Below are 17,879 nucleotides of genomic sequence, written 5' to 3'. Positions count from 1 at the left end.
AGGGCGCTTACCCTACCGGTACACATGGTCCATGCTCTCAGTTTTTAGTGGAGGTCGATGTGCTCATTTTCTTTTGTTACTTTGTGTGTATGATTTTGGTTGCTTTGTGTTCGTTGTTGTGTATGTCTGTTTTCCATGTCTGGTCTTTGTCCCTGGATTGCATTCTTTTGATTACCGCTATAACCTTGGTTCCCTTGATTACTCTTTCGTAAACAGGACTTACTTTACTTTATCTCGTGAGAAGATTTCCTATCTTTCTTGAAGGCATACAATAAAAAGTCCGGTAAAAATTTATATTTTAATCATGTGTATCGTTAACTGGTTGAATCTTATATTTACATGTATAACAATGTTTTTATTATAACATAGGTAATACTAAATATTTCTTAATTGTTATCTGTTGTTTTACATAGAGAATGGTTTTTGGTGTCTGCTTGACATTGTTCCCATAAAGAATGAGAAAAGCCAAGTTGTGTTATTTTTGGTGTCACACAAGGATATCACTAAAGAGAGAACACCGTCTATGGTCGATAATAACAACAAAGAGGAATCAGGGTCTAGTGACGGTAAGTTTATATATTTTTAAAAAAATAATCATAGATGTTGTGACGGTTGGATTAATAGATTAAAATAAAAATGGGTCAATTACCGGTGAACTAATACAACATAAAGAGAATCTATGACTAGCTAGACATAGTACGTTGATATAAATTGTAGAATCGAGGTTTAGCTAGAGATGGCAAATTTGTATAAATAAATGGATTTATGTCTAGCTAGAGACGGTAAGCTGATATAAATTATATAATCTATGTCTAGCCAGGGACGGTAGGGTAATATAAATTATATGTTCTATGTCTATCCAGGGACGGTATTGATTACATAAATCTATGTCTAGCTAGACACGGAAAATTGATAAATTACAGAATCGATGACTAGCTAGAGATGGTAAGTTAATATGAATAAAAGAATCTAGGTCTAGCTAGAGACGGTAATTTGATATAAATTACAGAATCTAGGCCTCGCTAGAGACGGTAATTGTATATAAATTACAGAATCTAGGTCTAGTTAGAGACGGTAATTTTATATAAATTATAGAATCTAGGTCTAGCTAGAGACGGTAATTTGATATAAATTACATATCATATCTAGCTGGAGACGGTAAGTTGGTAGGGGAAAAAGAATCTATATCTGGAAAGAGACGGTAAGTTTCTAGATTAAGGACGGTTAGTTCATATAAATGGAAGAATCTAGGTCTTACAAGAGACGGTGAGTTGAAATAAATTACAGAAACTATGTCTGGCTAGAGATGGTAAACTGATATGTATATAAACGAATGTAGGTATAGTTAAAGACGGTTAGTTTATATAAATGGCATGTATAGCTACAGACGGTACACACACTTGTATATGTAAGTTCATAAAATGAAATGAATCTAGATCTAGCTAAAGACGGTAAATTCAATAAATAAAAGAAAACAGGTCTAGTTAGAGACTGTTTTCGATATAAATTACAGAATCTAGGTCTAGCTGTAGGGGAAAGTTGATATAGATATAAACAATAATTTCATCTTGACTTCTTCACATAAAATGAATAAAATGATGAGTCGAAGAAACAGGGTAACTAGTGGTTTCGCAGTGCAGATACTCCATTTCGTGCCGAATCCTTTTAATCCTTTTTTGTGAAGAAGTCAAGACATTACTATTGTGTTTATACTTCAATCAAAACAATATTTTTATGAGCGGGGAATGTTATTCCCAATACAAATTCTATAATGTGTTCCCTGTGTGGCGCCTCCCGTATGGGCGGAATAATATAGATTACGTAGAGAGGTGTAAATTTGTTAATCTATTTGCAATCGATCTGAGTGCAACAGTCTAGCTAGAAACGGAAAGTTGATATAAATTACAAACGTAATGAGTGCTTGTGACGATAGTCTTAAACACTTAATAAGGAATCCGGTCTTTTGAATGTGTTTTCTGATATTTTGTCTTTGACGAAGGCTATAAGCCAGAAAATCTTGGCCTCACTTTCTATGTTTTAATACATTTTGCTTGTATTTTATTTGAACTAAATTCCTTTTTGTATTTTGAATGTTGTTATTGTTCATTAGTTATTATTCTTATTTACGCTTGAGTGGGCCACTTTACGACTTATATTTTTTATTTTATTGACGGTTAGCAGACATAACGAGGGTACAATCCAAAGGGAATTCGAAACGATTCCAGGTACACGCAGATGACAAATGTCAAGATGTATGAGATCATACTTATAATTTGCGCATCTCAACTTTTATTTAATTGCATTTTCAGATGACATTTTTGATCCCCCAACTGCACCTCTCAAATCTGACATGCCCACAAACTACAATTACGACCGGCGACGTAGTCGGGCTGTTTTATACCAGCTTTCAGGTCAATTCGAAAAACCGAACAGGAAAAAGAGTAAGCTACAAAAACTCAACAATGTAAGTATGTAATGATGTAAGTCTGTAATGCCGAGAAATCAGTCTGTGGTTTTCAGTTAGTTTTAGAAACCACCAATTCTGCCATTTCAGTTTCTTATTCAAAAATGATATTAGATTGCTGATAAATTGATACACAAAGTACAACTTGTAACCAAACAAAAACGTACAAACGCAAACAACACAAACAGAAAACTAAATTAAAAATATCTCAGCAACTCGGATTCTACTAGAAACATTGATTTTTAACGTTTGTGTTCAAACCCTGTCATCAAAATTAACATATCAATGAGTATAAATGTTTAACATGTATTTATATAGTCAGTGACGTCCTGTATAATTAGAATGCAAGACCAAACCAATAAATGGCTTAAAATATTCTGACGAGAGTCGAAATTTGTCGACACAGAAGTAACGATTGCACAAGAGTGGAGGCGCTATTTTGTATTTTAATGTATATAAATGTATTAAGCTTTCCCAGATGAAAATCTCACAAATCTACACATTATTCTCACCGATTGAGACTTCGCCCATATCAACATGCGGTGGGTAGAAATAAAAACCACAAAAATGCAGATGTCAAAATAGGGTAAAATATATACGTTTTGTGTCATTTTTGGTCTTCATTTCTACCCACCCTAGCAACGTGGCAGTGCACCGTTCACAAAGAATGATCTCGATCCGACCATCACAGGCATATTAAGCTATATGGTAACCCATACATGTTTTTCCACATCTAAAAGGTCAAAACTAAGAATAAATTCTGTATACTTACAGATTGTGTTTCTTTAATATTGCCAAGTAACCCATATAAGATATTTCAGCTTTTGTATAATTAGGTAAGTGCTTGTGTGTTAAATCATGTGCTACCTTTTGTAGTTCACAGGATCAATATCAGGTCAAATGCCAGAGTACAAAGTTCAAGAGGTCAAAAAGTCGAAGATGGTTATTGCTCACTATGGACTATTTAAAATCGGCTGGGATTGGTTGATTTTATTGTGTACCTTTTATACTGCTATCATGGTGCCATATAACGCAGCTTTCTCAACCAAAGACAAATCTGGTGACTCTAAGGAGTCACGTGATTCAATATACTCAGATGTTGTAGTTGAAATTTTATTCATTATTGGTAAGATGATGCTTAATGTAGATATTCTAATCAACAAAGATACATTTTTTTATTTAAAAAACATTTTGCCGTCTTTTAGGACACAATTCCAATAAGATGAAATATAATTATTTTTTAATGTGTTGTAGGCGACATTATATCGAATATTTCGTCTCCAACAGCTTCTGGGTCAAATTTGGACAGATCAAAATAGAAACTTCGAATTTCATTTCTGGAATCGAAGGGCGAGATGACGTATCTTGAAGTTTACGAATATTTATTTTATTATGATGAACAGCTATTCCTCAAGTCCTCAATATTTAAAGTGCGGTTGTGCATGCGTAAAAGACTTACTAACGGAGTCATTTTGTGAGCCAGTTTGAGTCAAACAAGTCAAGTGTCTTTAATCTAATCAGACAAAAATAACGCAAGCGTGCGTCCTCCCCTTCTCCTTACTGAGAGGTCGAAGACCGGAGAGTAATGTAACGCCCCTGATTTGCTTTGTATCCGTACTGGAAAATTTTTTTAAATTAATAGATGCATTTCAGTCTTTTTTAGCGAAATAAAATTATTTAACGAAACTTCGAGTAAAAATAATAAAAAATATTTATATTTCTTACTTTGTATCGTTCATTATGTTGACTTGTATATAATGTGTTTACTGGTATTTCTTTAATCTACTGAATCATAGTTTACACTGCCGGTGCACCTGATCAATGCTCCCGGGTGTCTATTTACTTACTTGTCTTTCTACATTTTTTTGGATAATTTCAAGTTCTTTTTTGTCTTTTTCCCTGAATAGTTTTTCTCATTGGTATATATTCAGTAATTTTGCGCTCAAATATTGGTTCTTTAAAACTATTTTCAAAACAAAATAACAAAATCCCAAAACATATTTTATCTGTAAGGTTGTTTTGTTTGTTAAGATTACTTGTATTTAGTTCCATCATAAAATACGGGTGTGGCAGGACCTGCGTTGAAGTAGGTAGTGAAATTTAAAAAAAAAACAGTTAAATGACTTGACTTAAGGATTAATATCTTATCGTAATTCAATCTACATGTACATGTATATGTTTCAGACAATATATATATATTTGATATTTGATTAATGTTTCTGTACTCTTTAGCCTAATCGGTTTGTTTATATGGCATTTTGGTTATTCATGTCAAACGTAGACTTTTGTTGTATTATTTGTAAAATAATTAATACCAGCAACATAAATAGGCAATAATTGATCGTATTTAATGCCAACATTTGTTTTGAAGTTGAACAGATTTTATTTGGATTCGTTGTTTACAAATAAACGCAGCATAAGACTGTGCTTTGTTCATGATAAACGCATGTCAATATGTCTACCCAACAAATAAAACGAATGTCTATGTATAAAATCTTTCATAGTAAACATTTTATTATAACATTATCATTTGAAACTGTAATTAATACCTGTTATTACCTGTTATTATAATGTTTGTTTGTATGGATTAAAACATTAACGTTGTCGTTTCAAATATAAAAAAGATAAGATGATGTTGTTTTCAAACATATTACCACAAAACTAAGCATAACAATCCCCGATGTTTACATCATCTCTCTTAAAGGGAGTTTACTGGCTTGAACATGGTTGTTTTTTTTTTCTCAGATATTGCGTTGAATTTTTGTACGTCTTTCCTGAGTAGAAGTGGTCATATTGTTTATGATTTGAAGCAGATTGCCATCAATTACATAAAAGGATGGTTTCTACTCGATCTTCTTGCCGCCCTTCCGTTTGACTTCCTGTTTCTATTCAATGTCAATTTGGTAAGCTATTTTTAGATCATGATTGCTTCAGTAGTTATTGAATAGGTCTGTGAACACTCAGGTCTGCTGAGAATAACGATGGTCATACATCTTTCTGCTTTGATGAAGTGGACGTAATTCACGGTAATTATTGATACAGTAATTCGATGACCAGTCGAGCAGTCATTGGATCTCAATTAGTGGCTAATAATGCTTAAAGTAAACCTGATAATTATTTGTTTAAATGGAGAATCATTAGTAATACGTCCACGAACCGTATGTAATCACCCTTAATAATATTGTTGTAATTATGGAAGGTAAATTTAATTTCATACCAATTGTAGATTCTTCAGCATAGTCGGTAAACATTCAGTCTGAAAACTAGGGCATTAACTTGTTTCTATCTACATGTGTATGTTCAAGGCAATGGCATGAATAAGTTTTTAGTCACACATTTGATTGATTTGCCTGATCATCAGCATCTAATAGTATTAAATATTTAGTTATCATTGTTTGTTTTACCTCACATTGAATAAGGTTTAAATAAGAGGACTTTTGAAATTAACTAAGGAAAACAAAAAAAAAATATTTCTCTAATGTAGCCTATCTACGCTTGTTATACATGAGGGTGTGGAGTTTCCTGTCAACTACTTCACTGTCGTTTCTTATATTGTTTAATTTACTTATCTTTGTTTAATAGTCCTTTTTTCCCTAATCATTTAAATTCAAACCATACCTTATTGTCTTGTTCATTACTTATCAGAATACTCCAGTCCATTTGCTCAAGCTAGCCAGATTATTACGGCTAGCCAGACTTCTACAGAAGATAGACAGATACTCACAGTACAGTGCTGTAGTAGTCACACTGCTGATGTGTATGTTTGCGATGAGCGCTCATTGGCTAGCTTGTATATGGTACGCCATAGGATATAAAGAGCTGAAAAGTAATCCTCAAAATTGGACTGTTGGTATGTATCGTCCGATCTATATAGGCAACAAAGGGTATGTATCGACCGATCTATGTAGACAACAAAGGGTGTGTATCGACCAATATACGTAGTCAACAAAGCGTATGCATCGACCGATCTATATAGATAATAAAGGGTGTATATCGACCGATTTATATAGTCAATAAAGGGTATGTATAGGCCGATCTATGTAGACAACAAAGGGTATGTATCGATCGATCTATATAGATAACAAAGAATGTATATCAACCGATTTATATAGACAACAAAAGGTATGTATAGGCCGATCTATATGATCTATATAGACAACAAAGGGTACGTATAGGCCGATCTATATGATGTATATAGACAACAAAGGGTATGTGTAGGCCGATCTATATAGACAACAAAGGGTATGTATCGACCGATCTATGTGGACAACAAAGGGTGTATATCGACCGATTTATATAGTCAACAAAGGGTATGTATCGACCGATCTATGTGGACAACAAAGGGTGTATATCGACCGATTTATATAGTCAACAAAGGGTATGTATCGACCGATCTTTATAAACAATAAAGTTATACTTGAAGTTTTTTAGAAAGTTTAAACATTACTTAATATATGAAGTAAATTGAGTGAAGATTTTCGTTACCATAGAGAAGTTTGTATCTAAATTCTTTCATAAATGTAAAGATTTGATGCTGAAGTTTGATTGTTCTCGTTGTAACTTAATCGAAAATTGGATTCCTCATCCTTGTTTTTATATTTATATATTTGATAAAGCTCAAAAGTTTAAACAGAGTCCTTTAAGCCTGGACAAAAATAATTGTATAAAATTATCCGTAATGGTAATTTTCAGCGTATTATTGTTTTGTTTTTTATTGGTTCTTACATTGACTCTATTGCTTATAATTAATTAACTCTATTAGATTTTGTACTACTTCCTGCCATTTTATCTTAGCGTTTGCAAGAGGACCTTGTTTTATTTAGACATTCTATTAAAAGTTTCCAACGAATCGTGTTAGTTAACAGACAGACAACTGTCTGATCTCTCTTTTTAATAACTTATTTGCAAAGATATTCTATTGCCTGTTTTTTAATTTGCTAGTGACCTTTTATAGTTCTTTTACAACGTTCAAGATTAATGAATCTCGCGTAATATTATTATGTTAATGTGCCACGTGAACGTCAGTACTTTTCATCTTTGCATTTGAATGAGTATTTTGGTTTTTTTTTAGACATTTTATGATGTATTTTCATTAAATCCCGTTGAACATATTTTTATTGATAGTTAGTTTTAAATTCGTTTTATTATTGTATTTTCCTACCACTGTCCGTGGTTAAAGAAGGGTTGAGCGCTTACACACATGTTTAACCCACCTACATATTTTATTTGCGTATCCCAAGCTGTGGTTTCCGTTTATTTTTATGTTCATTGTTTTTATTTTATATTTTTTTCCATCGTATTTTTTTAATGTTTTTGCTTAATTTGTTTTGAGCCTTTTATCGTTTAATGGTATGGGTTTTGCCCATCACTGTAGATCGTATGATGACCTGTAGATGTTTAATTGTTCATTGTCTGACTTTTATTGGATGACTGTCTCCCTGACAAAATACCACATTTCATATTTGTATATTTAATACCTTTCTAAGATGTTCTTATTCAAAACGGGGTCTAAAATCATCTCATGAATTGGAAATTTATTCTGTGAAGTACATGTACAAGATTGTAGATTCAACCGACAAACACATAAAGGAAGGAAATACCATAGCACCCGGATGTTACTTTGATGGCGGGAAACTTTTCTAATTCATTGTAATTGTGTGGCTAATTTTGTAGGATGTTTACTTCATTAATTACAGGTTGGTTGTTTGAGTTAGCAGAACGGCTGGATGAGCCGATAGATAAAAACAGGACAAACAAACCAGATATACTAACGTCATACCTTACTGCGCTTTACTTTACCTGCAGTAGTTTAACTAGCGTCGGTTTTGGCAATGTTTCAGCAAACACCAATCCTGAAAAAATATTTTCAATATGCGCAATGCTTATTGGTGGTAAGTTTTATCATGACGTTTTTAAGGTTTTTGAATATTTATGACCGAACAACATCAAACAGCCATTGTATTTTTGATTTTTTTTCTATCAATATCAGTCAACTTTGTCCTTCATCATATTAATAACAAAACTTGTTATCTTAAGTTGAAGATATGAACTACGACAGACCGGTAGTGCCATTTTATATTTCTGTTCTAACTTGACATTTTTCAGTTCCATGTTGACATTTCTCACTTTAAAGCTGACATTTCTAGGTTCAAAGTTGACATTTCTAGGTTCAAAGTTAACATTTCACACTTCCCAATGTAGATTTCTCAGTTCCAACTCGACGTTTCTTACTTCCAAGTCGTCGATATTCCTCGGTTCAAAGTAGGCATTCCTCAGTTTCAAGTTGATATTTCTCACATTTTATGTTTGAACTGGGAAATGACAACTTGGAACTGAGAAGTGCTAAATTGATACTGCAAAATATCAACTTGAAAGTGGAAAATACATTGTATCCCCTTGAAAGAGTAATCAAGAGAACCAAGGTTATAGCTGTAATCAAAAGAATGTAATCCAGGGACAAAGAACTGGCATGGAAAACAGACATACACAACAAAGAACATAAAGTAACTAAAATCATACATACAAAAGCAAATGAGCAACTCTGTCAGAACAGCAACGTCCTATATATGGAAATCCTCTGTCAAATCATAAATGGCTACAAATCTTTCTGATGGAAGTGACGTATGCAGTTAGGTTGTGATTGGTTGATTTTGTTTTCGCAGACACATGTCATATTTTATACGAAGTGTCGCATGTCCCGTCGATTAAGACATAAGTGATGTAACAGAATAACCGTATATTATCAATCAAGTTAACTGTAATTTGAGTAAAGTAATCAAGGGAACCAAGGTTGTAGCGGTAATCAAAAGAATGTAATCCATGGACATACAGCAAACATGGAAAACAGACATACACAACAAAGAACATAAAATAACTAAAGTCATACATACAAAGTAACATAAGCAAATGAGCAACTCGGACTCCACTAAAAATTGGAGCATGGACCAGGTGCAACGGTAGGGTAAGCGTCCTCTGCTTTTTTAGAAACACCCGCCGAGTTGCTCATGAAAAGTCAAGTCCGGGGTAGACAAACGAGAAAAGGAAAACTATGACCCGTTAAAATAAATCAGTTTTCATGGTGCAGATGGATACATTATAACGATTCATTTTATGATGACGACCATAAAACTTCTGCAGTGATGACTTCAATCTTGTAGCAACATAACCCTGTTCCAGAAGCCTATTTGTTAGAGTTCTAGCGCGATACAAAAAGTATGCGTAGTTTCGGCAAGCTCTGGCATAAAAGTGAGAAATGTTACTCGTTAATCGGGAAATATGAAAGAAGTAATTGCACTTCTGGTCCTTCGTAATTAACATTCACTTCATTTTATCAGAACAAAACATTAATTAGATTTACATTGTATCTAGAATACTGTAAACATGTTATTTTTTGCGATGTACTCAGTTTAAACATATTTTGTTCAAAATAGTTTGATTACAATAAATTTCAAAACATAACAGCAATAAGACAAGGATTCGGAAACAAGCATAGCTTATAATAAGTCCGTCGCCTTATAAGAATGACAATTTGGTCAGCACATATGTGTTGTTGCACGCTCACATGTTGAAGAATATAATATGTAGCGAGGAGAAAATAAGGTATGTAGGAAAAAAAGGGATGTACTAATTTTTGCGGTCTACTTATTTTCGTGGTAGACAGAAAATCGCGAAAAAAGTATCAGCTAACCAAAATATAAGCAAATTAATGCTGATAAAATGTATTTCTGTCATATAAGTATAGGGACAATTACAATGAGCAAATGTCATTCAGAAATAAACAAAATCAACACTTTAAGTTGTCTTTATATCGCTATCAACTTCATTTGACTGAATAAATACTTTGTTTCATAATGTTATGTTTTAAAAATGCTGTTATTTTTATAAAGCAATGATGCATGCGGTAGTATTCGGTAATGTCACTGCCATCATTCAACGGATGTACTCCAGGCGAGCAAACTACCATTATAAGACAAAAGACCTTAAAGATTTCTTCAGAACACACCACATTCCAAAACCATTGAAACATAGAATGCAGGAGCACTTCCAAGCCACATGGTCTGTTAATAACGGTATTGATACAAACGAGGTAAGACAAATGTGTTTTTTATATACAATTGTAAAGTGATGGCATCTAAGAATAAAGGAGCTCTTACTTTCATCCTTTCTTCAGTAGTATAATAATATATATCTACGGTTACTCAGGCGAATACACAATTATTTTTTCATTACATTGACGTCTGATTGGGATGGAAAGCAGTGCTGAACGTGTACCAACCTGTGCACCTTGTCAATGCTCCAAAGGTTTAGTGGAGGCGGTTTCTTGTTTACTTTTGTTTTTTTATGAGCGTGTTATTACTTGTTTTTTTATTATTTCATATTGTGTGAGTCTGTTTTCCTTATCTAGTCATTATATAGAATCCTGTTGTACTTAATTTCCTGTAAACACATTTTATTACATTTTCCATTTTACACTTCCATCCATTTCGGGTCTTAATCCATCCAGTTAGGCGATAAAAAAGTTTATTTTCATGAATATGATAAAATATTGGTTTTTGTGAGTCATTGAACATTTTTGTGTGAGTCATTGACGTACAAAATACAAATTTATATAATATTGCAAATATAGATAGGTTTTACATATGTTTCAAAAGGTTACATCTCATCACCAGTATTAAAACCAAATATATAGGAAGATTTAAATCCAAAAACTTATTGTACACAGGAAGTACTCAAAACAAAACAAAACAAAAAACCAAAAAAAAAAACAAAAACATACCGAGATAGGAAACCAAAGCCAACAGAGAGGGGTTCTATCATATGCAATATAAGGAATTCAGTCTAAGAGGTGTTTCAGATCTTGAAAGGAGTAGGTTCGGTAAGGCCCTATTTTGGTCCCACTTTTCAAACGTTTTTGATAGATTTGTTTTGGTCTATACCAGGTGGTTTATTTGAAAGGATAATGGTTGTAGTAAATACATCTCAGACGATTTTGGCGATATCATGAATGTTTTTCACCTACTAACGGTCAAAATTAACACCCAATAGTGAAATCTTCAAATTTGTTGCATTTTTGCACATGATTTTCGCTGTTTTGTTTTGCCTAAAATGGGAGTGGCCGCATTCGTGTTTATCCGAAATATTGACATATATGTTGTATCTGTCATTACTACAGAGTATATGTAAAGATATCGAAATCACAGTCATCGTCCTTGGTAGAGAAACCAAAAGTGGATAGCATAGATTTATGGTTTTCCACAATTTCTTCTTTGGAAAGTGTGGTAGCAGTATAGGTCTTATCACTGCAATTATTTTCTACAACTACCTCTGATAATAAACATTGGATGTAAAACGTTCTGCAGAAAAAAAACAATGTTGTTTTGGGTTTTGTCTGCTGGTACGACAACATATTCGTCATGTATATTAGACAATGTTTTTGCTTTATCGGAGTCTTTGAAAACAGATGTAGCCTAAACCTAAACTCGTACAAATCTGTGAATTTAACTTACAAACGAATTTGTTTAAAACAAGACAAACTAGATATTGATATTTACTAATATGAAGATTGAATGTAAAGAAAGGTGTGGACATAACCAACGCCTGTCCTTGTTTTGGGCTTGAATCAGTGGCTATTAGATATAAAAGCAGTATATCTATGGTTCAATTTTATTTAGTTTGTTTTATACTTGAAAATATCACAATACCAAAGTATAAATTTGAAAATCAAAAAAAATTTAAAAAATAAAAAAATTAAATAAAATAAAATAATAAATAATATAATATAAAATAATTTTCAGAGAATTTTGAATAACCTACTTTGTACTTTGTTTCACTCTGATAATTATGAGTTTCGTGCCACTGGGTTCGTTTTGTGACATCTTTGGTCTTTGCTAATTAGATGCTGCACCCAGAAACCTGTATCAATCCTAGTGATATTGTAGATTGTGCTTGACAGAAATCTTTCCTTAAATTATCTTTATAATCGGATTATATCTTACACATGCATTGCTAAAGAAGCTTACTTTATCATAACCCAAACGTGTGACATTTCACATCATCCGTTATTATCAATTACTTAATGACAAGTTCGTCTAATTAATCAAAAGTGTCTTCGCCATTTTGACATTTGTAATTTACATCCATATTGAAAATGACTGTTTCCGGGACAATAAAGACATGCATCAGTAAAAAAGACACTTTGTAATAGTCTGAGGTTATTAGAATCAATGTCTAAATCTTGGTTATGGTATCATTCTCTCTGTTTTAAGTTACTCATTAATAAAATATATTGGTTTTTTTTTTACGTCTTGAAAAAAAGAGGTATAAAATTGTATTCTAGTTTGTAGCAAACTTGTATGCATTGTATAATTACAGAAGAAGTTTTTGTCGTGATCTTACAGGTTTCGTATTTCTATTTTCAATTCCATTGTACAATTTATGCTATGAAAGGTGTGTAGTCTTTTTCTAATATTTTATAACACATCTACATGTATGATCAAAACCTGTTCTGACAAACTGACCTTTCCTTTATTGTTTTAGTGTTCTCTGTGCAAGAACGGAAATGCAATTGATCAAAAATGAAATTTTCTAAGAATTAAATATAAAAAAAAGATAAATATGTATTTTGACCCACTGTCTAAAAGATTAAGAATCTTCTATCCTGACAATAAATATGAATTTAAGATGACTTATATCCTCACCTTGAAAGAAGTGCAAGCTGGATGAATTATTGTTATGTTGACTTTTTAAATAGCAGGTTGTAAAAATATCAGTTTTGTTTGTCTTTAATGTCTTTTCTGTTCAAGTATTTTTTCAGGCATCCTCCGCGTAGTTCAAATACTAAATAAGTTTTTATAACTTTCTACAGACATTAAAACTAACCATAATAGCATTGATTTTACCTGTCACATCTTTGTGTAAATGACTCACAGATCAAAAAGACAGATCTCGTGTATGTGTACTTGAAGGGATGCTTAGTAAATTTGCTAGCTAGTTATGTCTAAAATACATGATATGTACACCAGACGCAATTCCATTATAACTGTTACAGCGGAAAAGAACTACATATAAACTTAAAATTATGATAAGAGCATTATACCATGGTTATTGCCATCAATATTAATTCCGTTGTATTCATATAACAAGAATAAAAATAGTGAATATGTCAAAGGGAAAACACCCCATCGGGATGACAAATGTCTGCAACCCACGGGTCATCGTTGAACGACGAGGATACCCTCACACCAAAGGACAGCTGGCCCTAAAACAACATTTTACACAGGTATAGGGAAATAGTTACCCCAATAAAATAGCAATAAAAAAAAATAATGGGATTTCTTTTGTGGCTTTAATTAAATTTGATGTTGTCACAATCAATCCACGACAATGTTTTTCAATAAAACAAAAACAATCTGCTGAGAATGGCAGTTTTGAAGTTTTATTTGAAAATTATTATTATAAAATGAACAAAATTTTAGTACACTTAACAAAATGCGTTTGTTTTTATGCACAATGTTTCAGAAATCTTTATTTTGTCTCGGTTGTTATGTTTTCGGTTCTCCAAACTCACAATGAAATATTTCAATTTCATTAGTTGTATTCAAATGTATAACCAACAGAAGCCCTTGATACCCATATTTCATTATTGGGGTACAATATAAATTTTACCCGTATTTTCACTGTATCAACATGTAACGTTATTTGGCCATGGATTTGGTGCTTTTTTTGTAGAAACATGTTTTCTATGTATACTTAATCAATAAAATGTATTAATAACTAAGGACTTAAAATGAAATAAAATGGACCATCAAATGTGCTAACTTTTTTGCAGTAATTTTTTATACCAAATTTATAAACAACCAATACAGATGTATACATGACAAGTGCCCTGTATTAAATTGTATTGTTGAAACTTTCGTTCCCATTGAATTGGTTAGTAAACGTTTTGTCGTATATTACCTGTATTCGGTCCTCGAACGTTCGTTTTTTGGCATTGATCATTTGTATAGCCTTCTGCGTTGTTTCGTGCCTATACAGCTTACCTCGACCCAATACGATAGAAATAGCCATTTAATAAAACTATAATCTACAAAAAATTTCGAAGAACTTCCTACCGGATCCTAATTTGAATTTGTATTAAATAACTTTTTGTTTTAATAATTATATTATTAAGAACAATATATCTGTTTGTCCTCGTTTTATCTCTGTAACCATCCCATGAATGATAAACACGTTCTGCTATAATTTGATTTATACCATAATAAAGCAATGTTTAAGCCGCTTATGTTATCAGAAAACAGATGCAAAATGACATATATTATCGTCTGCATAACAAAGATATCTGTTCTTTTACGTGACAATCTGCATAATTGAACTTATTTTTTTATTCAACATATCATGTTAGTTGCTAGAAAATATAAGTATCTTTGATCCGTACAATATAACGTATAACAATATAGCAACACAATACATCGTTTGCAATTTTTTTTATTTCCATTTCACATACATTTCCATCTTTAATGTTTGCCCTGACTGTTTTGTTAATCCGTTGGTAACTAAGCGAAGTAAACACATGTTGGCATTCAAGTAAATTACTTCTTTTTAATTTTGTCATCTTTATATATATATTTATTTATTTTTTGTTTGTTTTTGTTTTAGTTTGTTTGTTTGTTTTTTTTTTCATTTTTTCGTTCAAACATTGTCACTTTTATTCCATGCCTGAATGTCCCTAAGCAATATGTGTACAAGAAGAACGCCATCACCCAAAAAGAACAAATATGCTTTTTCACAATGTGTCTAGATACATCTACACCGATGTGTAATATGTCTGTATACAAATACACCCAATTTGTAATATTTCTTGTTGAAGAATATAGTCCTAAAGTGGTATTCAAACGGCCGTTATGTAAATTCAAATAATAAGCCATTTTTAGTTGAAATAAAAACAATGTAAGTTATTATTAGTTGAAGTTATCTTCATGGATTAATTTTAAATTTCACCCAATAATGGTTTTGTTAATATAGTTTACAAAGATGACGTTGGATTCCGTTTTCGGTTTGAATACCTAAAAAATCCCGTAGTTTGCGTGTTACATGTATCACATTTTTAATTTGTTTTACTTTGTCTTTTTTTAGCCACAATTGTTTTAATGGAAGGAATCACAGTTTTAAACGAATAAAATTCAGACAAATACTTTATTGGGATTTGTGCATAGCATTGACTTTGGCGTCATTAAAATGTAGTTCATATAACTGTTCTAACGATGGATGATCAGTTACACTATGGATTTAGTACTTATCTGTCCTTAAATTGTTAGAAACTGTTTCAATAATTAGTTAGTGAGAAAATGGTGTTGACCTTTGGTCTAGTTTTGGAACAAGTGTCCTTTCTTCCATTTGTCTTGGACATTACAGTCTATTTTGTTAGAAAATATATCACATTCAACAAACATAACAAAACTGTTAATTTCTTTACTCACAGCTGTCAAAGACGGTCTCAAGTCCTACCACGACACTTGTCACTACCGTAGTGGATCATGACGGTGTATTTATCCCATTTGTTTTTCCATTCCTCTTTCGTCTTCCCCGGACATGACTTTTTATGAGACACTCGGCGTGTGTTTCAAGAAAAGCAAAGGAGGCTTAGCCTGCCGGTGCACCAGGTCCATACTCTATGTTTTTAGTGGAGTCCGAGTTACTCATTTACTTTTGTTGCTTTGTACGTATTATTAAATTAGTTTGTGTTCTTCGTTGTGTGTGTCTGATTTCCATGCCTGCTCTTTTTCCTTGGATTATATTCTTTTGGTTTCCACTAGTGTTTGGTTCCTGGATTACTCTTTGTTACACTATGATAAAACACATTATTAATTATTGTTTTTTTATTAATCGTTGTTTGAGGATTTGAAGTTTATTTTTCCATTTGTTGATGTAAATAAAACGTAATTTTTGCAGTGAATAAACATAAGAATTATATTAATTCGTTATATTATAATCATTATCCTGAAGTGGAACAGATGATTTGAATCTAAAAATCAATGAAGTGTGGATTATGTCATGTTAATGGTATTGGTATATTAACAGAACACAAAACTTTCAAAGTCGTTCAACAAACAGGAACCACTTTAAATTTACAATGCTATGAGAATAAACTAAAACTGTAATAGTATTACACTGCAGTGTCTCTTATTATGGTATAAAACATCTTTTACATACAGATTCTGAAAGATTTTCCTGATGAGTTACGTGGAGAAATAGGGTTACATTTACACCATGACATATTATCACTGCCAATATTTGCTGATGCAACACAAGGATGTTTGCGCTCTATTTCACTCCACACCAAGAGGGCATTTTGTGCTCCTGGAGAGTTCCTTGCACATAAAGGAGACGCTGTCAACTATGTTTACCTGCTGTGTAATGGGTCGATGGAAGTTCTGAAGGAAGAAATGGTTGTTGCTATACTCGGTGAGTATTTGATATTAATGTTTGAATTTTAGTGCGTTCTTCGTATCTCTATAAATTTGAAGTGGCAACTTCTTAAAATGTAAGCAGTGATAATAGTTATACATATTATCTACAAAAAAGTCCCAGCTCAAGTTTGTATTCTTTAACAGACTGTCTGAATCATTATAATCTCTGAAAGTCTGTCTGAATTATTATAATCTTTCAAAGAGTGTCTGAATCATTTGTAACATTTTAAAGACTGTCTGAATCATTTGTAATCTTTAAAGACTGCCTGAATCCTTATAATCTTTAAAAGACTGTCTGAATCATATCAATCTATAAAAGACATGTCAATGTCTATATCATGTTTGTACATGTATATCACGGCAACCAAAGAAAAAAAATAAGCCGTAACATTCACAGCGTCAATTCCATTCTAGTAATTCTTAAATGTGGCTTTATGTCATTGTTTTTCAATTAGTCTGAACTGGTTGTCTTAAACAGAGCATGACCATTCGAAACTGTAAACTAACAATGTTGGTCAATGTGGGGTTCTCCTTCTCAACCGATATGTTCTACTTATTATAAAGAAAGGGTGGTTTATTTGATATGTTTCTTTAACATACAAGAAGTCACAATGACTTAAGTTGCAAATCAACAAACTTAATATATGGATTAGAATGCAACTTATGTGGTTAAATATAGAAACGCAAGAAATATTAAATAAAAGAATGTACGGTCATCGTTCGGGAATTAACACCACCAAATTCCCGACAGTTTATCAATACTAATCAACAAGATCATTCAATCCTTTCCATGAAAGTTCGTATTTTAGACAAAAATTTACCATCCTGCGAACAGTCCCGTTCTAAGTAAAAACTATCGTAGGGAAAGAGAGGAGTACTGGATACGCAGACTAGATACTGCAATACCTTACGGATGCAATGACAACTTCAAAAGTATAGGAAACCTTTCA

General features: G+C 32.3%; 1 protein-coding gene across 5 annotated transcripts in view; it reads left to right on the top strand.

The window, feature by feature from the left end:
• The window catches only part of LOC148599879 (voltage-gated delayed rectifier potassium channel KCNH8-like), an 80,897-nt gene that overhangs the window by 53,440 nt on the left and 9,578 nt on the right, over positions 1–17,879 (top strand). For all 5 annotated transcript variants that reach the window (XM_088557654.1, XM_088557655.1, XM_088557653.1 and 2 more), the window contains 8 exons: positions 414–566; positions 2,310–2,464; positions 3,341–3,590; positions 5,210–5,367; positions 6,110–6,314; positions 8,161–8,355; positions 10,351–10,550; positions 16,675–16,924. In XM_088557654.1, coding sequence (XP_088413780.1) covers positions 414–566; positions 2,310–2,464; positions 3,341–3,590; positions 5,210–5,367; positions 6,110–6,314; positions 8,161–8,355; positions 10,351–10,550; positions 16,675–16,924 — 1,566 coding nt within the window. The remainder of the gene's footprint in view (positions 1–413; positions 567–2,309; positions 2,465–3,340; positions 3,591–5,209; positions 5,368–6,109; positions 6,315–8,160; positions 8,356–10,350; positions 10,551–16,674; positions 16,925–17,879) is intronic.

Source organism: Perna viridis, chromosome 13 (genome assembly GCF_037379345.1).
Source record: "Perna viridis isolate PV_CMFRI_1.1 ecotype Kerala chromosome 13, ASM3737934v1, whole genome shotgun sequence".
Lineage (NCBI taxonomy): Eukaryota > Metazoa > Mollusca > Bivalvia > Mytilida > Mytilidae > Perna > Perna viridis.
The sequence above is the reverse complement of the archived record's forward strand: the minus strand, read 5'-3'. Positions and strand labels throughout refer to the sequence as shown.